Below are 22,699 nucleotides of genomic sequence, written 5' to 3'. Positions count from 1 at the left end.
CCCCCCCCCCCCCCCCCCCCAGCTCCGCGCAACAAGCAGCGGTATGATGAGACAGGTGAAAGCAAATGAAGAACGAGGGCTGCAAATCGACAGATATAGCGGTGTCAGTAAAGAGAGCAGTCAAGAGAAAGAGGAATGTTTCCCTTCTGCTGGGTTTCTGCTGGCATTGGTCTCACCTTGCAATTTTATCAATGATGTTTGGCTCTTGACTGAGTCTCTGGAAGAGAGATCGCTGCTCCAAAGTTGTCAGAGTGGAGAGAAGAGGCGAAAAATTAATCTTTCGGATTCCCAGCACGTGAATGTACGCATGTTGGGGTCCGGTTTGGTCTGTACCCCGCAACTCAAACATGATACTTAGGTGGAGGTGTTGTTTCACATTTGGGCTGGCGGCGAAGTGCTAAGAGGCCAGCCATCTGCAAAGCAGGGGAGGCCCAGGGGCGTCGCGTCCGCGGCCCTGCCCCCAGCAAAAGCAGCAGCAGCAGCAACAGAAGCGGCAGCAGCAGCAGTAACCTCACCGTGTCTGTCAGAGGTGAAGGTAGAGGCGTTTGGGCCTGCCTCAGTTGTGAGGACTCCGCTGATGAGGAGTCTGTCTCCTGCTGTTGCCTCGTCAACGAGAAAGCGAGAAGCATTCAGTAGCAAGTGACGCGGCATATCCCCCGTGGGCACCTGCATGCATTGCAACCCAGCAAGGCTCTAGCCCCAAAAGCCCCTCATCTAGCGAACGTCACTGACGAGCGAATCCCTGATAGCGAGACTTCTGTCTAAGGCATATGCTGGCAGCTACAGCCGAAGAAACAACTCTCTTACGTCTTCCGGAAGCTCTTGCATCTTCAAGAGCTGAATATCCACGAAGGTGCATTCGTTGCTGACGATGAAGTACGGCTCCTGGGCCGCAACAAACAAAACCAGAACACCCCTGCACGCTTACCTCCTCGCTACGGCGCCATGTGGCTGTCCTGCGCCCTAGATTAATGCAATACTGCATTACCGCTACGCCGCCCTATTGGGATGCAGGCATATCAAATAACTACGGCCGTCCTAGTTTATGTACACTGATGCATTTGCTGCTGTGTGCTGCTGCTCCATCGGTGTCTTTGTCATTCAGCACGCTGCGACTACTGTTACATGCGGCGAACAGCAAATTGGTGTTTCCTCAGTTGGCTGTCACACCCAAGGGCTGGTTTCAAAGAAAAGCGGCAGACAGTGCAGCATCCCAAGCGAATATGTAATTCAGAACCTTTGGCAATTGATACGTACTTATTTTCAATACATATGTATGTATATATACGTATGTATATCAATATATATGTAGCGCGGTGTCTCACCGGTTTGTTTTTGCAGCCCAAGTCCGACTCGCCTTGGTTAGGACCTGACAGCTCTGAAAAGCGGCAAAAACGAGGGATTTGAGGCTGCTCTCGCCATTCCGCTGCATGAATGACCAACTTGTGGTTGCAGAAGCGGCACTGAATTGTTATTTTCTGCCAAATACACGCAAGCAGGCGCGGGCGTAGGCAGCGGTTTGCGCACGAGCAGAAACCCGAACCCTAAACAATCGGTACCCGTAAGATCTTCAGCCGAATAAAAGCTGTATGCATCTGCGAAACTAAGCACGTCTTTGGTTTGCTGAGCATGAATATCAACAGAGGTATCTGGAGAACGCGCTCCGACGCATTCTGAGGCAAGAGGAGCATTTCTTACTTGCATGCGGCTCATTGGCGCCTTGCAGCTGATGATAATGCCCGTCGTGACGACGAAGTGCTCTTGCTGATGGGAAAGCAGGCTACGGATCGGGGTGGGCTTTTTGCTGGAGTCGATGAGGTTGATTTGAACATCAAAGGTGCGTTCTCTTTTGCTTGGTGGCCCATCTGATGCTCCCTGAACTATAGCGCCTTTTGCGGCTATCTCCTCGCATGCCTTCTCACAAACGGGCAAGTACACAAGCGGCCGCTCCCGCAGGCAACGCGCCAATCGGTGCGCGAAGTCGGGGGGAGCTCGATGTCTGTCGCGGCCACAAAGGGGAGTGTTGACGCATTCCAGGTCAGCTGGTTGGACTCTATGTTGGTATTCTATCAAGTCGAAGAGATCCAATTCTAATAGACACTTCGTGCTCTTCTCAGCCTCAGCCAGCAACTGTCGCCGCAAGGCGCCACTGCCATGATGCAGGTACTGCTCAAAGAAGAGACGAGCCTGCTTTAAAGAGGGAAGAGAATCGGGGCCCCCATCTTCGGCTTCGAAGCCATGAGGGTCTGATCTGTTGTTAGAGTAGTACACCCGCTCGCCCTCAAACATTGTGGGAAGGAGCGAGGACGAAGGAAAACACGAGAGACGAACCACTCCCTATACACCTCAAAAGCCACACATGGCCCAACCTAAAAACAAGTAGAAAGTACAACGGCCTCGAAGATTTCAGGTGGGAACAAATGCTTATGGAGTGGGAGTAACAACCCCCGCCCACCCTAACCACGCCAGGGTGGGTTGGACGAAAAATTGGGCGGCTGCGTTTTACGGCAGCAATTAAGAAACCGGAAAAATCAAAGGCGTAAACAAACAAAAAAAGGCAAAACAGGTTTCGGTTCTGTAGTGTACGCTGCGTCGCTTTAGTACACCTGGGGTTTCTGGGGCTCCGGCGGTGGGTGAAGCTAACACAGGGTCGATGTTTCCCCACCCGTAGTTCTGCGGTGAGGCCAGGTCCTATTGTGCTGTTTCCAGTTTATAATCTCTAACCAATAAACACTTAGTAGGTTTCTTGACAAGTTAACACACATGGAACAGACGAAGGCAAAAGTTTCTCCGCAATACATTGGCGTCGTCCTACTTTCCGAGGGACGAGTTTGTTTCGCCAGAGAGCTTTGAGTAAGGCACAAAAATGATACTTCTTCCAAAAGAAGTCTCTACCAATGTACTGCATTTGATTTAAAATGGTCACAAACCGCCAGTACACATTAATATGCAAGTGCCTGGTAAACAACGTAACGAGGGCCGTTCCGGGAATTGAACCCGGGACCTCTCGCACCCAAAGCGAGAATCATACCACTAGACTAAACGGCCTTACACGCGGTTCACAGTTCAGAGGGGAAATGAGGACTTGGATTGTAGAAATACGCAGGCGCCTCAAGGCGTAGCCGATAAAGTAAATGCCAGATGGGATGCGTCATCTGTTCTTTATGGCTGTCTTTAGCGAAGACCGCTCCGTTTGCTTGCAGTACGCTGTACACACGACAAGGGCAATTCCAGCTAGACAATCTCACGATAAACAAGTGGTGCTTTAATACTGGTGGTCATTGCAGGGTGCTCAGCCTATCTTGCTGTCCATATGAAAAGCCCCATATTCTCCACACACAAAGGGCTGCCCGCCCTCATTCCACTAGCAGCCAAGAAGACACGAAGGAAATATGGCAATCTTGAATTCGGATAACGGAGCAAGTCAAATGGCTCCAAGTCTGCAAGCCCATGTCATATTGCGGATATCCGATACAGGAACGAGACGGAAAAGAACAGAGCAAGAGCTCAGTACTCGCCTGCAGGGCTCACCGCTAGGCTCCACAAAAAGCACTGTTTGTTGGATAACTAGCAAGCTGGAAATTTTGAATTCAACAAAAATTGCCTCGGCACCTGCGTATTTGAACAGCGCTTGCCGATTTTGGGCCGCACGAAGCGAAGTTACTGAGGTTGTCAGCACTGTACTAGAAGGGCGCTGCCTTCCGTTGTTCTCCTTCTCCGATGCTGAAGAACGAGAAGCCCTTCCTGTCGAAACACTTCCGATGCTGCCAGTTTGCCTTGAGCGGCTGCTGGGCTAACCTCCGGGTAGGAAGGAGGTGAAGAAGTTGAAAAATTATTCGGGAAGGGAGGAGCAGGGCGCTTAGCCCGAAGCACCCTTTCAAAAAGGCGGGGGTTGCTGACACCGAGGAGAAGTGCATTCTTGCAGCTGTCCGATAAGCATTCAGAAACTAGGGGAATCCGTTGTCCCCCATGAAGCTCCCGTCGCTGCCTAAACTGAAAGTAGAGAAATTAGCAGGACGTGGCATGCTGTATAGTTCAGACCTTCGGGAGTTCTCGTTGAAAAACCTTTCGTGTGCTTCTTCAGCCTCTCTAGACCACCGGGAGTTCTCGTTGAAAATTCTTTCGTGTGCTTCTTCAGCCTTTCTAGAAACCCTGTCCACTTCGCGCTCTACATTACTGAAAAGTTTTGCCAAAAACTTGTGTGCTCGCCGCTGTCGTGAGGGACGCTTTCGTGAGGCCCGATGTCGTGAAGAGCGTTTCAACTTCATCAGTGGGCGTGAAACCTTTGCAACGGTAACGAACATTGCCAAGAAAAACAGACAAAAAAATGCCATGACGGCGATCGACGCACGCTTGCGAAATTTGTCCGCATCCCAGCTAGGTGGCGCCCCAAATTCCTGAAAGACCGGGGGAATGTACTGCTGCGGACCAGAGTATGCGTTTAGATTGAGTAACTCCTGTTCTCTCGGCAGTTCATTGGCGTCGAGGTCTCTGGGATAAGCACGCATCACTCCCTCTAAGTCATTCTGTGCCTCAAAAAGAGCGCTGTCCAGTTCCTTAGCTCTCTGTAAGCAGTTTCTACGGGCTGGCTCCAGGACTCCTGACGCTCCTTGGCTCTGCGGAGCATTTAGATACGACAATCCTCGTACAACAAAGGGACCGAGTTTCTTGAGTGCGGTGGTCATCAGGTCCGCGTCCCCATGCAAGGCAATGTCGGATAGAAGCTGCTCTACTTGCTGGAGCAGTGTAATGAAGGGCACTACCATATACTCTGCCAACGCCTTTCCAGAGTCAGCGTAGCCCTCAGCAGCCCCCAAAACTCCAGCAAGCTTGGAAGCCAAAACCGAAATGCGCCCCTCAGCTGCGGCCTGAAACTCCGTTTTGCCAAGCCCGTAATTGTTCAAGGGGTTCTCTCTCCCCTCAGCATTGTTGTTCACCCCCACAAAACGCGTGGGAAGTCGTGGCAGTGCTCCACGAAAATGACGTAGAAGCGCCGAACTCAACCCACTTGTCGAGCTCTCCAAAATTTGAGCAAGAGACAGCAGAGAACTGCCAAGGCGTGCTGACTGGGGAGGTTCATAGCTTACATGAGAAGAAGAGAAAGAATGTTCTGCAGTCAGTGTTGTATCTCCTCTCCCCTCTAGAGTTTCCTGCTGTCCAAACCACTGATGCCCTGCCAAGGTTAAGGTCTCATCCTGCTTCCCTATAGAGGATCCATAACTGGAGTGAGTGAAAGGTGTTTCCGTTGCAAAGTTACCATGCTGCTCATCATATTCAAGATCCTGACTAAGGCGTTCGTGCCAGCCTGCCTCAGCCCGTTGAGTGCTATGCAGAAGCGCCACCCCACAAAGTGCTGTGGCTACCCAGAGCAACGGCTGCACCCCCATTAGGTGTTTGTGAAGAAATTCGGCCTGAGGAAGACGACAATTCGAAGCTCGCCAACTTCAGCTACTCCAGGCAAAGGCACTATTTCGTTTTGTAAACAAGTTCCTGTGTACTCTCCTGGAAAAGAGAGATCGCGTACATGCAGCATACGCTTCCTCCCTGGTCGCTCCCGAGCAACGAATAATACAGCCAAATATATGGCCTTTGTGCAGAAACAATGAAAAAAAAGGCGTTGAAGTTCCTGACGACTGCAGTGAATGCAGTGTCCCCGTCTTGCGTGTGCAGGTAGCGTGAAACCGGAAACGAAGTCGCTGCCCCCTATAGAACCACGATTGAAACTTCCACCTCCAGCACAAATAAAAAGCGAGAGGCTGCTTGTTACAGGATGCAGCTACGCTTTCCACAGGCCTGGTAGGCTCCCTGAATCACCGTGGTCCGATAGGTGGGCGAAGGCTGGTCGCCGCTCGACATCATGCCTCTTTTTTCCGTGCTGTGAATGAAATTGAAGAATATAAGGGAGATCTACAACTGCCTGAAGAGCCATTTCCTACGCGCATCCCTCGCGGGCGGCGACGATTTTTGGGAACGGTACAGGGCTTCTTGACTCAGGGAAAGGACTCCAACGGGAAACAGGTCGTGTCCTCTTAACACTTGTGGAAGATTCTGAGTTTCATATGAAGGCTTTTATTTTCTGTATTTTTTTCCTGACGGGTAAGGAGACCAAAAAATGTTTTTTGAACTGATTTGCCGCGATGGTCTACGGGCGGACGCCATCAGCCGTCGACCATCTTCCGAATCCTGCCTATCATGTGCGGCTTTGCAACGGTAATAAGGTACAAATAACTTTCTTGTGGTAGACAACGCCTTTTAATTGGTTTTGTACCATTGCTGGTTTCATGGGGTGAGTGCATTTCATAGCGGTACGTACCTGCGTAGACGGGCTTGAAAGAGCCTTAGTGATGACTGTCATGAGCTGAAATGGAGTCAAATACTTCAAGGTAGGGCCTCCCAAAAGCGGAGAAAAACCTGGTCAGCCACCAAGACGCTTGAGTGCAGTAGCCCAAGAGCCTGGGCGTAGCATGGTCAATGTGAATTCGGTACATGTACCTCTACTCTACTGGTGTGCGGGCTGCCTACAAATGGCTAAGTAACCGTTTCGCAGCTGTCTACAGGGTTAACGCATTTGAGCAAATGGGGCGTGGTTGTGCTTGGACTCGGAGCTGCCTTGCTGGGCTGCTGCGCCCAGAGTGTCAGGGGAATATAGAGGAGGCCACCTCTTTTCCATGAACACTTATCTTAAGTCTTTTGGCTCAGTTGCACCTCATCACAGTTTTCCGATAAGGCTGAGGGTTCGCCGTACAACCATACGTCGCCTCCGCCCTGAAGCTAGAAGCGAGCACTCCGTCTAAATGTAAATCTAAAAAAGTGCCTCCAGAAACCGTGCGCCCAACAAGGAATACCACAGTAGTCGGACTGTGCTGTACTGACGCCATGCTGCGTTTACTCCGTTTTTAATTTGTACTAAGGACATCCTGAAGCCATTTCCCACGTTCGATACATGCTAGGCTTCTGAGCAAATGCTCTTCTTTTGGCGCTATGCCCTCTAGCAACGACCAAAAGGCAAGCATTCACGGGTCTATGCAGCCTGGCCCGAACGTCTTCCAAGCACTATACTTAAGTTTGGGAGTCTCTGGATATGTATTCGTTTTCATCCAGGTTCCATCTCAGGTTTAAATTTGTTAACGTCCATTCGCATGGAAGGGAACTTTTAAGTTGTGATCCTGGAATAGGTGACACTACCTACAGAGAACGTCCATACCAGCAGGAGCGTTGCTTGAGACTCCATGATCGGTAGCTCAGTAGGAGGCCGCATTTCACTTTGGTGGTATTTTCTCACAAGCTAGAAAGAGGGCTAGGATGCGCCTCCATTGGTAAAGTACCAGTAACTGTGAAGAGTTCCGCAGCACCGCCGCTAATCCAGAAAGAGGTCCTTTTGTGGTAATGTAAGCTTCCTCCTCCAAAGATGCGAGTACTTGGAAATGCACCTACTCGCCACCCACAAGGAGCTTCATGCAAAACCCACATTGTGGCAAGACTGCTACTGCATTAAGTTGGGAACAGGTCGGTGGCATTCGGAGAACACAGCAAAGAGCTAAAAAATGTGCCGTATATGTAGCGCCACTACCTGAGCGGAAGGAAGAGGGCATTAGAAAGAAGGTAACGAATACGCACTCCGACGCCTACAGAACTAGCTACCGCACAGCATCGGCGCGAACAATGCCTGAACACAAATGATCCCTCTTGCCTGAAATGCTGGATAAGAAAAGCCAACGGGAAAAGGAAGCTCGCCGATGCAAGGCGCGCTTGGACGCACTGCCGGAAAAAAAATGCATTCGCCACCAATGCATGCATGCGTAAAGACCTGCTGTATCACCACCAGTACTTCACTGTGTAGTAGTGGGACATCGACAATGAGGATGGCGGTGAGTAAGCGCCTCTCGACTGTTGAGAAGCCCATCGTCCTACTCTAGCGCTAAATCGTGAAGATTAGCGCGTGGCTTGCGTACTGCGTCCTGTAGCTGCGCGAGCCGGTCGCTTTCAAGCATGTCACACATTGACAAGGTGCTCTGAAGTAACGTCTCGAAGCATTCAGGTATTTCTGCCTGGTTTGTAGTGTCCTTGACTGTTATCAATTCAGTGTCGAATCGCCTCTTGAGGCGTCCCACCTCAGTCCATTCACTTTCAGCTTCCCGGAATGGAAACATAAATACAAGGCCTATCGTTCTCTCAAGTCCTTCTATTTCCTTTGCTATCCTAAGAAGAATCTGGCATCGCTTCCGAAGCATCAATACGTCTGCTCTTTTCGCCACTGCCTCGGCCCTCAATGCCGTCTTCTTATCCAGCGCAGAGGAACCCAATCCTACTTTATCCAGTTTATATTTTTTTGTCTTCTTCGCCGAACCGAGTAATTCTTGCGCCCTCACCCATAATTCCTTTGCAGTGCCTTCAATTTGGCGCCACGGCTCGGTAAAATACCTTCTTGCGGCTGTTATCATAGCGCTGTCAATGTGTGCATCAGCCTCTACTTGCTCACCACTACCGGACTTGATCTTCGTTGCCAACTTTTGCAGGAACGCTTTGCCGCTAGAAAAATTGGGCCCCACTTCTCCAGGTTTACCGCCAGTGTCTGCGAAGGTACTTTGTGCAGCGCTCCAAAAATCTTCGCTGTCCTTTACGGCTGTCTCAGCAATCTTCGCCATCTTCTCAGACGCAGCGGAGGCTTCTCGCTTGTTCAAAGGCTTGTCTTGCAAAGTTAAATACAGCTTCTCTTTTACCGGTGCCAAAGCAAATTTGATTTTGTGGTTGGACAACTTTGCGCGTTCGTACGCAGCTGTAACACCCTCGACGTCCGTCGCAGAAGCCATAGCGCTCACATCCGCAGACTGCTGTGCAAATATATCTTTGATGCTTTGAATATCTGCTTCCGCTATTCCAGAAGCTGGCTGCTCCGCAGATGATGGACGAGTCTCCGACAACAATGAGTGAAGTCCATAGACTAAGTTTGCATCCACTTCAAGTGGGATGCGGTCAGCCTGGATGCGCCACGTCAGACGCAGTTTCTGCATATCTAGAATATCGTTAATCAATTCACTATCCAGAGTAGCCAAACCTTCCAAGGTTCTCCTTCGGGAGTTCAGGGCAGCAACGGCACCGTAGGCCTGGATAAAGTCATTCGCCTCACACTCGTCTATGAACTGTGCACCCATCAAGCGCCTATAATGATCTTCAGTCTGTTCCTGCAGATTCATAGAAGTATTTCCCACTGCGGCCAGCGTTGCGACAGCCATACTGACCGATAGGGAGTCCAAGGCTTCCTCAAGTGGCTTCCGTAGAGGATCGACGGGTGTAAAGCAAAGCCTCTGAGAACAATGGCCGTACAATGCCTCACCATGGGCTTTTGCCATTGCTGCCAAACGCAATAGAGCATCGCGCGCTCCTCCCAGGTATGATTTCATGGAACCGATGGCCTCAAGCCGAACGGCTGCAATGTTTGGGTGCCCCTGGCTTTTTGCTGCCTCGTAGGCCCTCTCTGTTCGCTCAGCGCCCTCCACATTTGCTTTCAATGCCTGGAGAATCTCTGCTGCCTCCTGCATCGGCAATTCAACTACCATCATATTCGCAGCATTCATCATATTGCTGATCACGCCCAACCGAGCCGTCAAGTCGTGCAGCTCCTCCTCCCCCCCTGCCACGACAGCACCATGTCCCGGGATTTCGGGAGTGGGCACACTGACAGGTCCTTGAGGGGCTGGGGCTGACGGTTGCAGATGCCCCACTTCCGGTGCAACAGGAGTTGAAGCTGGTGGCGGAGGTGCTGGAACTTCCGGTGAGGTTGGCTGTGTACTAGGCGGTGCAGGCGGAGGTAAAGGCGGTTGTGAAACGGCTTCTGGTTCCTTTTCCGCTTGCTTTTCAGTACCTGGTGGCACCTCAGAAATGGCAGGCGGCTCGAGCGTCTGCGTATCCTTCCGAACTTCCTTTCCAGTAGGCCGCCCACGCAAAATTGGTCTTCGTATAGGCTCATCGTCCGGCTCTCCACGACCACCAGATGTTTCTGCTGGTGCCTCTGTGGGGGATTCGTCTTTCTGTTTGCTTTCCGGAGTTTGCACAGGTATATCCCCCGGACGTTCCTCTGCTGGCGAAACTCCACCTGTCGGCAAATGCTCCTCTGCTGGAGCAGGTAGATCTCCTGATTCCCCCCCATGTAGGAATTCTTCTGTGGGGACCTGCAGTTTTTCCTCTGCCTTCCTCTTGCGTTCTTTCTCAATACGAGCTAAAATCACCCTAAGTAGGATTACGAAAAGGGCAGCCACAGCAATTAAAAGGAGTCGTTTCTTTGAGGCAGCCGGCGCTTGTGGCTGGGTGCCTATTACTCCCTGCTGGGCAACACGCCCTGCATTATGTCTATCCACTGGAAAGTTCTGGACTTCGGTCTGAAGATTCAGTACTGATGCCTCTTGGACAGCCTGGCTGGGTGCCTCTGACGAGTATACATATTGTTGCTCAGCATGCCATAGTGCCACAAACAGCCAGAAAAGCCTCTGCAACCGAATAACGTTGAACGTCTGCCTCCTGTTCTTCATTGTCATACAAATGCCAGTGACCCAGAGGGACATCCAAAGTCGCACACCCACGAGCACGTAGATACGACCCTACCCCTACTATGCTGATCGCCTAGAAGGAGGTCGACGTTCCAAGGGCCACCCACACATTTCGAGGACAACCGAATGGTCCGAGACCAAGCTCAACGAAGGTGCTGCTATTTGGCTCACACAGGACTCCGCAAAATTAGCAGCGTAGAATGGGCGAGAAAGGGCAGCCGAAGGGCTACCGTTCAAATTCGCGGCATCGCCTGTACTGGCTTGACGAAAATCTTTCCAACAGCTTAAAACTTAGTTGGAGAGGAAAATGATAATGACTGTAATACAAACAAGATAAAAGTTGTTACGGGATTCCCTCAGAACCGAAACTCATCGGATACTGCGCCTTACGGGCTCGGCGCTCCGCAGTATTTTCGGCGAGAAGGCAGCCACTCACGATCCCCACGCAACGCCATGGGGAAGGTGTAGATAGCTGAAAGGAATTTTTTTAATAAATAAAAAACAGTTGATTGAATTTTACTTGCTGCAATAGCCAAATGAGTCGTCTTGCTCGTTAACATCCACTTCACTGGGCAAATCCCTCCGCCCTGAACGTGGCACCACATGGTTTGCACGAAATGGGTTCGTGTATTTCTACTTGCATAAAGACCGACTATTGAGCGCCGATTAATCGTTTAACAACTATTTTCAGTGTTGGAGCAACAAGAAAAGGGGTACGGTTGCACCTGCTTGTGGAGTTGCGTAACAGCACATGCCGCAGTCTGTAGGCAGTGCCCTCGATCTTAGCTGAGAGGCGTTACGAGTTACAATACAGCAGAAATGCTTGCGGGAAAAATTCCCAAAAGCGGCAAGCCTTTTCGTTAACCCCTTCATATGCAAAAAAGCGCCAGAGAACCTGACTGGGCTGGTGCGAAAGGGGACACAACCTGCTAATTTCAGTGGACAGAGCAAGAGCTAATACGCGGTAACCGCAGATGCACCACAACCAAGCCCTCTTTGCCGCACTCATTAAAACTGTAGCTAACTGTTAAGCACTTTCCTGGCCTTTGTTGGGCGGGCTGCGTGGATGGCGAAACACGTTCCACCTTCAGCCAGAGCATCAAGAGCTTCCTCAACACACCAGATCTATAACATTTTGCCGCTGTGCACAGGAAATGTGAAGACTGGAGGGACAGCAGCTGCTTCGTGGAACCCTTAACCTGAGTTTTTACACTGTTGGTGCCCACAGCTGCCCTCCGCTATGCTCGAGGACTGTCGTTACACTTTTGGGGTCATTACTCCGGCTACTCTATTTGCAACTAAAGCACTAGAATTTTACGCAAATATGCTGCACTTGGCATTTCACGTTCATGGGAAGTCGACCTGCTAGGGCGCTACAGTTGTGCGCAACTATTGTGGGCTTGGCACTTCGGGTCAGTGGGGAATCGACCGTTCTCTTCATTAGTGTATTAAGGGTAGATCCGCATTAAATGGCCGGAAGCCCGCTTTTTGTACAACCCCCCTTGGTAGCTCGGATTAGTATGACAATGGGAACAAAGAAGCATTCTTTGAACATTCTTTGCTTGCGAAATTGTTCCTGGCTGTTTGTGGCATTCTGGTTTGTGAAGCAAGAGAATGCATGCTCGTCAGAGGCACCAGAAAATGCCGTCGAAGAGGTTACATGTTTGAAAATGTCAAACGAGTTTAAATTCGACACGCTGTGTAGATTGCGTACCCAGCAGGAAGTAGGAAGTAACAAGCTTGAATGCAAACCAGCGAGCTCAAAGTAATTGCCGCCTGCTTTTCGTAGCCCTACTAAAAGAAAGTTTAGTTCGTATGCAGAGAGAACACAAGAAGAAGCCGGAGGGTCCGTGGGGACCTCCTACAGAGGAGCTCCTACTGAAGGCGGAATTCGAGCAAATGCTTGCGCCCGAAGGGGAGAGGAGCATCTGCCGACAGGTGGAATTTTGCCAGCAGAGGAGCCTCCGACCGAAATGACTGTGAGAAGACCGAGGCGGAAACAAAAATGTGAACTTCAGCCTTAAAAAAGCAGAGAGGCCTGGTATTGTTGGAAAACTAGAAGAAAGACTTCAGATAATCCAATCAACCGCTGGGGGAACAGTTGAAAGGAGGCTGCGGAAACAGGTGCCAGCATCCGATGCATCTGGCATTCACCAGGTGCACCCAACGGCTAGAGAAGAAGAGGAACGGAAAGGGGAAGAAGAAGGCCTTCAGCAATCAGCTTCAGAGCATATTGTTCAACCCACCTTGCTGCCGTTTCTAGAACCTTTGCCATCAGGTCCAACGCCCGGTGTGCCAAACGTGGGATATGCACAGCCCTGGGTCCCACTAGGATGTGTCATTGTTCCGCCTTACGAATGCCCAGTATATGGTGGTATCATGAAGCCTGAGGAGGCCGAGGAGCTGCAAGGTTTGAGGGCTCAGCAGCCCATCGTCAGCAATGTAGTGCATGCTGCAACCAGGCTTGTAGGGCAATTGCCGGTGAAGGAGGCTCCACGGGTTGACCATGCATTGAAATCGAATACGAAGATGTCTGAACAGAGATAGGTCAGTACTGGTGAGAAAGTACAGGTTTCTGCACACCCTGGCAACGGTATGCAAGTATGTTAAAGTGTATTTGGCCAAGCTGTGGCGCAAATTAAGTAGAGGTAAACCCACTAGAAAATCCACCGAGTTGTACGGACTGGAGAATCTTTAAGGGTTCAGCATTTAAAGCGTTCAGCAGCTTTTTCCGCTGGCATTCAAGACACACGAGGACGCATTGAGGGCATGCTTTTTGGATGCCGAGCCAGAAAGCATGCGCTCAAGGCGTCCTCATGTGTTTGGCCCTGTGTGGAGAGCGGAGGCCCGCTTGTCAAGCCGCCAGAATGAGCTAGACACTCGCTCCACTGTTGTACTGGCGTCACCAAGGCCCAGTAAAGCATGAGTGTGCCTTTTTGGACAAAACGTCTGCGCGAAACGAATTTGGAACGTACCATTTGCGGAGTGCAGGCATCGTCTGGTACCACAAGAGTTCTCGTACATGCTGGACGGCTTTTCCTGTTCCGCGTTCTCAAGCTTAGAAAGCGTGAAGCCGCATGAGCATCCAAGGAAAAAGAAGAATGCAATCTACAAAGGAAGCGCCATACCAGACAAGCGGAGTTACTGAACGGAGTGCCAGACGGGTAGAGCATCGGGAGAGTGAAAAGGCGACAACGTTGGTCATGCCCTCGATTTACTCCACTATGAACTCGTGCTGCGCAGGCCAGCAAGGCCACCACAACGCCTCTTTCTCGGTTTGGCGTTGCAGTTCCTGCAGTTGGATATGCTCTGCGCGCGCCAACATGAGTACACTAGAGCAGCAGGGCTTGATACTAGGCCTCGGGTTGCATGATCAAATCAACAGCAGAAGCAACCCCTCAGATGTAGTAGGAGCAGTAGGACAGGCAGCTGCACCTGGAAGGACAGCAGGTGTCTCAGCAGCAGGTGCAAGAGCAACAGGAAGAGCAGTAGTGGCGGGAGCAGCAATAGCTACCCTATGATATTGAGGGTAGGAGTACTGCTGGACTGTGGCGTGCTGCGGCCGATTGTTTTTACAGCAGCAACAGCAGCGACGAGATATCAGCAGCAGCAGACCCCAGCTACATTTCATTCACAATATGGGCATGCATTATTATTTCCATCTTCACTAACTGTTAGTTACATGTTTATTGGTGGTTTCCATCCACCTCATCGGTCCTGTAAAATCGTTAACGGCACCACCAGATGGTGCTGAGTGCAAACATTGACACAAACGAGAAGCATCAGAAGCGAAGGAAGCAAAAGAGCTACTCGAGAGCAACATGAGCGAAAGAACAGGCAACCCAATGTGCGGTAGCATCATGGTGCCGTTCGCCCCCCTCTGCGTGTTATTCTTTTTCCTTTGTTATGCGCGACCAGGCACACGAGGGCGTGTGCTGCCTGAGGTAAGATTTTTGGCGGCTCGCGTAACATGGTAGTTGCATCTTTAGATGCTTGCTAGCACGCTTGCAAATATCTCGTAAGCATTTTCAAACTGTCTAGTGCTAGTGCGCGTAACAAAGGAAGCTTTGTTGTGCTTGCAGTGGGGGATTCCCGGCAGAATTAAGTGCAGCGAGGTGCAGTGCAGGCCGTGGCTGTGCGGCTCCTCTCTGCACCAACCCGGGGCCCTTAATCCGCGGTGCCGAGAGCGTATGGGGAAGAGGAGGTTAGTTAGCTGTTTCTTGACACGTCTTGTCCTACATATTTTGTTCTGTTACCGCTCGTGATAGTCTTGACGACGATCGAGAACCCCCTGCTTCCAGCGACAATAAGAAAGGCGCTACATATCTGTTGCTGCTCGGGTTCGGTAAACAGATATTTGAAAAAATGCCATTAGAACTTCATAATAGGATACAAATTCACCATTCTCACGTACTGCATCAAAGGAGAGTACTGCATCCAGAACAGGCGAGACATCAGCAGTGTACTTCAACACAGCTGATGTTCAGGAAAGCTGTATCCTTGTAACAATCCTGACGTATCTGTTTAAACATTAAAACATCAGGGAGACTATCTTCTATTATAGATGAACATATATAGAAGTATTCGCCCATTTCCAGTGCATGCATGCAGCTGAGTAGCATGGCTTAACTGGGGCTTGGCGTCAGGGCCGCCTGCACCGGTGTGGGTGCAGGAAGGGAAGCTGAATAAAGATTTGAAGGCTTTCCCAAAGCAAATATCTTCTTTTTGTGCCACGGGGCAAGTTCAGGCCAAAACGATTCATATTTATCTGCAGGTCTTCCCCAGAAAGCACAATGAAGCGAGGTAAGTGTGGGGTGATATTGTATGGGTGTGTTTTTTGGTGATGGCGCTTCTCTGCTCTTCTTCTTCCTTTACATTCGAAATAATGTCTACATTTTCTCTTACTCGAAGTTTAATTATTATATTTGCAGAGTGAATAGATGGATTGATGCTGCCCGCCTGGTTCTGTAGCCGTCGCCAGACGATGCTGATACCTGTACACAATCAATTTGAGTATGCACACGCGACAGTGTTTATTCATAAGTTGCCTTAAATACTATTCTTATTCACATTTATATTGGGGTATTCTTCGAAATGTCGACAAATGAAATGCATGCAGGGGTGCATCTGGCGGGGCCCGCTGCAGCTGAGATGAGATTATTGCTGCAGCAAGATGCTCCCTCTGCTGCATTTACCTTTGTTTGTATTCTTTGTTTTATTCTTTTCGCAGGACGTGGGGGTGCCGGTGGCAACAAGATGAAGGTGACCCTCGGTAGGTGCTTTGTCTATAATGCATCATTTTTCTGGCTTTGTTTTTTTGCTTGCAAGGGAATCACTCAAGGAAACAAGAGTTGCAGCTTGCGCTCTTCATTGTTGTTTAATTAAGCATTCTGTGCTGTTGCATTACCATTAAAATAACTTGTTTTTGATTGTTTTATTTTGCTTCTTTGGGGTTTCTGCTGCTGCAGGTCTTCCGGTGGGTGCCCTCATAAACTGCTGCGACAACAGCGGAGCGAAGAACCTGTACATTATTGCAGTAAAGGTATATTTTTAATGTCTTTCATCTTTCGTATAATGCATATCTTTTATAGAGTTAAAGTTTTCCGGTCATCTCCCCCTCTTACTATTATAATTGACGTGGCCTAACCTTTGTCGCTCTGCACAGCACAGCGCATGCACCCCCTACTTTTACCTAAACCCTAAACCCTAGCAACGCTGGCTTTGCTGAGTTATGCGTGTGGCATGGGGCTGCTGCTGTTCATGGTGGTGGTGCTGCTGCTGTTCGTGCTGCTGTTGCTGCTGCTGCGGGTTTCAGGGCTGGGGCTCTTGCCTTAACAGACTGCCTTCGAGCTCTCTGGGGGACCTGGTGCTGGCAACAGTAAAGAAGGGAAAGCCTGAGTTGAGGAAGAAGGTGCACCCAGCTGTTATTGTAAGACAGCGCCGTGCATGGAGGCGAGCTGAGGGGTACTTTATATATTTTGAAGACAATGCAGGAGTTATTTGCAACAACAAAGGAGAAATGAAAGGCTCCGCTATCACAGGACCCGTCGCAAAGGAATGCGCCGAACTCTGGCCTAAGATCTCTGCTGCTGCCCCCGCTATCTGCTGAATAACCAACAGTAGGAGCAGCTGTAGCAGCAGCTGTAGCAGCAGTTGCAGCAGCAGCTGTAGCAGCAGCAGCAGTTGCAGCAGCAGCTGCTGCAAAATAACAAAAGCCTAAGTCGACACCTATCCCTTTGAGGGGCCCTTGGGGTCTGGCTTGGGTTTTCTCTGGAATTGTCTTGCGGTTGGGTGGATACAAGTTGTTCCTTTTAAAGTCTCTGCATGCAGAAGAGTAACAATAGACATGCAGATAAATAAATATAGCTGCATCATATTCAGGTAGCCTGCTGCTGAGAGCCGTAGGCAGCACTACACGCTGTGCTGTATGGACAGATAGCAACACGCAGCAGCAGCAGCGCCTGCATGCATACACCTGAGGCCTTTGCCGTCGTCCTGTGCATGGGTCATAGGGGTGCTGCCTATTTAAGGTTAATAGAGGAATGTAAGGGCCTCCTAAGGGAGGTGTACTCTCATAGCAGCAGCAGGAGCAACAGCTGCAGTTGCTACTGCTGCTGCAGCATCAGTTGCAGCAAGGGCAGCAGCAAGAGCAGCAAGAGTAGCAACACCTGCAGCTGCAGCAGGGAGCTATAGTATGAGTGGCCAGAAGGCTCCAAGCAGCAAAAACTTATAGGGCGCTTACGGTGCTGCCGTGTGGAACTCGACTGCTACTTAGTAGCAGCTGCTGCTGCAGCTGCAGCAGGTGCTGCCTACTGCAACAGCAGCAGCTGCTGCTGCTAGGCGGTGTTCTCTTATCGTCAGCGCCTACATGCGCTTCTCCTTAGTCCATTAACTCTGCATACGCCTCAATAAGAAACGCTGAAAATGCTGCAGCACTGCACTGTCGCCTTCCCGTCGGCAGCAGGTCTAAGGGGGGCCCCTAGGGGCCCCCATGGGGCCCCCTTAGACTCGATGCCCTGGGGGGCTGGGAAGGATTGCAGTATTATAATTTATTAACTAAAATGAGAGGATTTGAAAGGGAGAAAAAAGAAGAAAAAGACAGCCTCTCATATATAAGGAGCTCTAAGACACTATTGCATGCAGCAGGGGGCCCCTGAACGTACACATTACAGTGTAGCGAGCAGAGGGGCCCCTAAAGAAGAGGGGGCCCCACTGCAGCACCCCAAGAGACACCAAAGAGGCCCCTGTGCCTCCCTTATATCGACGCAGACGACGCTGCAGGGGCCCCTCAAGAACAGGAGAAGAAGGGGGCCCCTCTGAACAAGAGAAGAAGGGGGCCCCTCTGAAGAAGAGGAGCAGGAGGCCCCTCTTGGAAGGAGAAGAAGGGGGCCCCTCTACATAGGGCACGAAGGGGCCCCCTCTGAAGGAAAGGCAATAAGGGGGCCCCTGCGAACAGGGTAAGAAGGGGCCCCTTTGAAACGGTTCCATGGGTACGGAAGCGGCGGGGAGGGTAGGGGCCCCCCAGCAGCCTGTGTTGCTGCTGCTGCATCATCTGCAGCCTCCCCTAGAATGGCAGCGTGCTGCTGCTGTCCTACGGTCTTCTCTTTGCCCTGCTGCAGCAGGGGGCCCCCAAGAGGAAGAGGGGCCCCCCTATGACTGGCAAGGGGCCCCTTTGACTGCAGCAAAGCTTCAACAACTTCTACGAGATATACAGCATGCAATACACCAGGGATACATCGAGCGCCAATCTCTGCTGCAGCAGGGGGCCCTCTCTCCCCCAGGCCTGGGAGTTGCTCTGGGGGCCCCTTCAGGGCAGGCAGCAGCAAACCAGCAGCAGCAGCAGCAGCAGCAGGTCCTCCCGCCTCCACCCCGCCTCACCCCCAAGGCCTACAGCAACGTAGAGCGCCTTTTTGCTGCTGTCCCTGCAGCAGCAACACAACCCTTCTTCTCAAGGGCCCTGCCGCTGCTAATAAAGGCGGTACTGGCTGCTGAGCAGATCTTCCCCAGGTGTACGTACACCCCAGAGAAAAGAACACATAGCGAACAGGTGCAGCCTGATACAGGTGACTTCAGGGACAGCCCAGCAGCAGCAGCAGCAGCAGCAGCAGCAACAGCAACAGGAGCAGCAGCAGGAGAGGCAGAGGGGAGAAGACTGAACCCGTGCCAGTGCGGCTCGTGCCGCCTACGGCTGCAGCTGTATAAGCACTGCAGCAGCGATGGCTGCAGCAGCAGGAGCAGCAGCATTGGGGGGCAGCAGCACGTCAGCAGCAGCGCAGCAGAGTTAAGTGCAGGTGAAGTATGGGTGTTGTTTGGCTTGGGGTTCTTGGGTTTGCTGCCGCCTCCAGAGTGGCAGCAAGTTGCTGCAGGTTTTCCTAATCTAGGCGACATCTCCTTCGCTGATTTCTATGATCTAACAGGTACCCTGCCGCTGCTGCTGCTGCTGCTGCTGCTGTTGCTGTGACTGCTGCTGCTGTTGCTGTAACTGCTGCTGTTGCTGTGACTGCTGCTGCTGTTGCTGTAACTGCTGCTGTTGCAGTGACTGCTGTTGCTGTTGCTGTAGCTGCAGCTGTTGCTGTAACTGCTGCTGCTTTAACTGTTTTTGCGACTGCTCTTGCTTCGACTGCTGCTGCTGCTGCTGTTGCTGCAACTGCTGCCGTGACAGCTCTTGCGTCGGCTGCTGCTGTGGCTGCTGCTGCTGCTGCTGCTGCTGCTGCTGTTGTGGCTGTTGCTTCGTCTGCTTCGCCGTCCTCCTCAACTTCAGTTGCCCAGGAGGCCCCCTGGGGCCCCCATTTGGAGTATTGCAATTAACAGAGGCTCACTTGAGCTCAGCTCTCTGCTGCTGCTGCTGTTGCTGCTGCTGCTGTTTCCTTCTGCTGCAGCTCCGAGTCAGGCTGCCAAGTTGCACTGCTTCGTCAGGTGAGGAGAGGGTTAGCTGAGCGCTGTTGCTGCAGCAGGAGCAGCGGCAAGAGCAAGACTAGCAGTAGCAGGAAGACTAGCGGCAGCAGCAGGAGGGGCAGCAGCAGCAAGACTAGTAGCACCTGCAGGTGCTGCTGTTGTGTGCTCCTTGCTGCAGGTACTGCTGCTGCATGGCTGCAGCAGCAGAGGCCTTCAACTTCAAGTGCAGACAGAAGAATATCAGAGCCTTTACCTTCGCTCCGCCACACTTCGCCAGTCTTTGCTGCAGAGACACCCGAGAGAAGGAGACAGCCTATGCGGTGTCTCTGCTTCTAGAGGAAGAAGTTCGAGGCTTCCTTCCTAAAGAGACAGCTGCTGCTGCATCTGCTGCTGTTGCTGCTGCTGCTGCGGCGAATGCGGCAGAAACTGCAGCAGCAACAGCAACAGAACCGCCTCCTCAAGCTGCAAACGACTGTCTACGGCAGCAGCAGCAGCAACCTGCAGCTAGTGACACCACAACCAGCAGCGGAAGCAGCTTCAGCGGCAGCAGCAGCAGCAGCAGCAGGGGAGAAGTTCGCGACGGCTTTCTGTGGGGCCCTTCCGTGTTGTGTGCAGTGCCAATGGGGGCCTCTGCACGGGGTGTATGGCCAGTTGAGTATCCCTGCTGCTTCGTGCTGCGGTGTCTCCGCTTCGCTAGGGCTCAGGCTGAGGCTTGGTGCTGCAGCGCGGAGACAGTAGCGCTGCAGCAGCAGCCGCTGCTGCTTCCAGAGATCGTAGCAGCAGCAACAGATGGGGGGGGAATCCCTACCAGCGACGCAGTGGACATCCGCGCTGATTTTGCTAACAAAGTCATTGGAGGCGGCATTCTCTATCACGGTAAGTTTCTGCTGCTGCTGCTGTTGCTGCTTTCCTTGCTGCTGCTGCTGCTGCTTTCTTTGCTGGTGGTGGTGGTGCTGCTGCTGCTGCTTGCTTTGGTGCTGCTGTCGCTTCTGCGTGCTGCTGTTGCTGCTGGTTCATTTGCTGCTGCTGCTGCTGCTCTGGTTTGCTGCTGCTGACGTCAGCTGCTCGCATATATTGCTGCGAGCTCGAATATGTCAGTGCAGCTCGTGCTGCAGCAGCAACAGAAGCAGCAGCAACAGAGGCAGCAAAAGCAGCAGCAACAGAGGCAGCAAAAGTAGCAGCAGCAGCTGCAGAATTGCTGCAGCAGCGGCAGTTCTGCAGTGGAGTGTAGCGGAGTATCTGCGGATGCTGTTGCATTTACCTGTCTCCTTTCTTCTGTCTCCTTCGGGTGTCTGGACACTGCGCTGCTTGCTTCGTTGTTTGTGCTGCAGGGGCCCTACAAGAAGAAGTATTTTTTGCTGTTGCTCCAGAGCTGCTGCTGCTGCGGCCTCTCTCGCAGCACCTGCGCTTAGGGGAAGCAGCGCATGCATCCGGCTGTCTCCGCTTCTCAGCCTATCGGGGCTATGCTGGCAGCTTCAGGTGTCTCCTCAACAAACAAAAGGGCAGCAGCAGCAGCGGGGGCAGCAGCAGGGGGTCTTCAAGCAGACAGCAGCAGCAGGCACAGGGCAGGCCGCAGCAGCAAACCGATGGAGACACAGCAGCAGCAACGGCAGCAGCAGCACCATCAGCAGCAGCAGCAGCAGCTACGGAGCAAGCAGCAAAGAGAGGGCATCTGCTGCTGTCTCTTGACTCAGATGATGAAGGAGACAGACAGGGAGGGGTCTCCGGGGGTCCGATCCCAACGGAGACAGCAGCAGCAGCAAACCAAGACTATGAAGAGACAGAAGGCGTGGAGGCTCTCGACAAGACGCCGCTGCAGCTGCAGTGGCTCTTCCCCCTTGCTGCAGCAGCACCCAACTGCCAGCAGCAAAACCCCCAAGCGCCGCATGCACACACGAAGACAGAGAGAGAGACGGAGACAGCAGCAGCAGCAACAGCAGCAGCAGAAGAAAAGCAACAGCAAGGGACTCTTCGCTTGGGGACCCCGCTGCTGCGGGTCCAGTGCGCCTCCCTGGTGGCGGCCTTAGATGCTGCTCGCTTCGGTGGTTCTCGAGCTGCACAAGCAGCAGCAGCAGCTGCTGCTGCAGCAGCAGCAAACGTTACGGAGTTGCCTGGGGCTCCCACGTGCATGCATGCAGCTGCAAGAGAAGTGCTGCCGCGGCCTCAGCAGTTTTCAGTCCCCTTGATGCTGCGAGAGATACAGAAAGTCTCTGCTGCGCTGCACCTCCCCAGAGAGCGCGAAGCTGCTGCTGCAGGAGCTGCTGCTGCAGCAGCGGGAGGAAGCGCGTACATGAGACCATTCTGCACAGGTAAGAAACCAACTCAGCCGCAGCAGCAAAATGCTGCTGGGCTTCTGCTGCTGCTGGTTGTGCTGCTGCCGCTGCTGTTTCTGCGGCTGTGGCTGCAGCTGCTGCTGCTGCTACTGCTGCTTCTGTGGATACGGTTGCTGGTGCTGCTGCTTCTCTGGCTACGGTTGCTGCTGCTGCTGCTTGTGCTGTTTGTGCATCTACTGTTGCTGCTGTTGCTGTTGTTTCTGCTGTTTGTTTTGGTGCATGCAGGGAATTGGGGCTGCGGCTTCTTTGGTGGCGATCCTCAACTTAAGTTTGTGCTGCAGTGGTTGGCCTGCAGCCTCGCTGGCTGCCGCATGCAGTACTTCGCGTGGGGTCTGCAGCAGCTGCTGCAGCAGAATCTGCTGCAGCAGACAGTAGCAGCAATTCTACACAGGGCCCACTGGGGCTGCGCTGAACTTTGGAATGTGCTTATTGAGGTGGGTCAGCATGCCGCTGCTGCTGCTGCTGCTCTTGCTGCTGCTGCTGCTTTCCTCGTGGGGTTGCAATTAGACAGCAAGGGACTTGGTTTGTACAGAGACAAATGAATAGGTGTTTCCGTCTCCTGCCACAGGCAGCTAGGGGGCGTGTGGGGTGGCCTGTGTTTGCTCAGGGATCGCTGGGATCGTCTCCTCCCCTCCGGGAGATGGGAGTCTTCAACTATCTCCTGCGCCGCGCTTCGGAGGCCTCGCAGCCATCGCCCATACAGCTGCAGGCCAACCAGGACGCTAGCAACAGCTACAGCAGCAGCAGCAGCAGCAACAGCAGCAGCAGCAACAACAGCAGCAACAACAGCGGCAGCGGGAAGAGGTGGGAGGAGCAGCAGCTACCCCAAACCGCCAAACGACTTAAAACAGAGAACAACTCAAACTAAAAAATGCATATTGTGCTTTAAGCCTCAACATGCCCCATATATATAAGATCGGAAGAGCG

General features: G+C 52.2%; 4 protein-coding genes across 4 annotated transcripts; 1 reads left to right on the top strand and 3 right to left on the bottom strand.

Moving 5' to 3' along the window:
- Positions 1-372: 372 nt before the first annotated feature.
- On the bottom strand, positions 373-2,289 carry EAH_00012530 (Minichromosome maintenance protein 5 (Cell division control protein 46), related; the record flags this gene model as incomplete). The annotated part of the gene is made up of 4 exons (XM_013394685.1): positions 373-666; positions 808-885; positions 1,326-1,478; positions 1,699-2,289. The coding sequence occupies 4 exons, from the start codon at positions 2,287-2,289 to the stop codon at positions 373-375; spliced, it is 1,116 nt and encodes a 371-aa protein (XP_013250139.1).
- A 1,658-nt stretch (positions 2,290-3,947) lies between these two features.
- EAH_00012520 (hypothetical protein, conserved) lies at positions 3,948-5,856 on the bottom strand (the record flags this gene model as incomplete). Its single annotated transcript, XM_013394684.1, has 2 exons — positions 3,948-5,411; positions 5,815-5,856. 2 exons carry the CDS (start codon positions 5,854-5,856, stop codon positions 3,948-3,950), a joined length of 1,506 nt encoding a protein of 501 aa, XP_013250138.1.
- Positions 5,857-7,907: 2,051 nt separating this feature from the next.
- On the bottom strand, positions 7,908-10,526 carry EAH_00012510 (hypothetical protein, conserved; the record flags this gene model as incomplete). The annotated part of the gene is made up of 1 exon (XM_013394683.1): positions 7,908-10,526. The coding sequence occupies one exon, from the start codon at positions 10,524-10,526 to the stop codon at positions 7,908-7,910; it is 2,619 nt and encodes an 872-aa protein (XP_013250137.1).
- A 4,811-nt stretch (positions 10,527-15,337) lies between these two features.
- EAH_00012500 (poly(ADP-ribose) glycohydrolase, putative) lies at positions 15,338-22,640 on the top strand (the record flags this gene model as incomplete). The annotated part of the gene is made up of 11 exons (XM_013394682.1): positions 15,338-15,347; positions 15,775-15,816; positions 16,013-16,086; positions 16,360-16,473; positions 16,980-17,088; positions 18,164-18,961; positions 19,424-19,460; positions 19,618-20,315; positions 20,771-21,748; positions 21,998-22,206; positions 22,380-22,640. The coding sequence occupies 11 exons, from the start codon at positions 15,338-15,340 to the stop codon at positions 22,638-22,640; spliced, it is 3,330 nt and encodes a 1,109-aa protein (XP_013250136.1).
- Positions 22,641-22,699: the final 59 nt, after the last annotated feature.

This window comes from Eimeria acervulina, genomic scaffold (assembly GCF_000499425.1).
Source record: "Eimeria acervulina Houghton genomic scaffold, Eah_scaff69, whole genome shotgun sequence".
In the NCBI taxonomy this organism is placed as follows: Eukaryota; Apicomplexa; class Conoidasida; order Eucoccidiorida; family Eimeriidae; genus Eimeria; species Eimeria acervulina.
The sequence above is the reverse complement of the archived record's forward strand: the minus strand, read 5'-3'. Positions and strand labels throughout refer to the sequence as shown.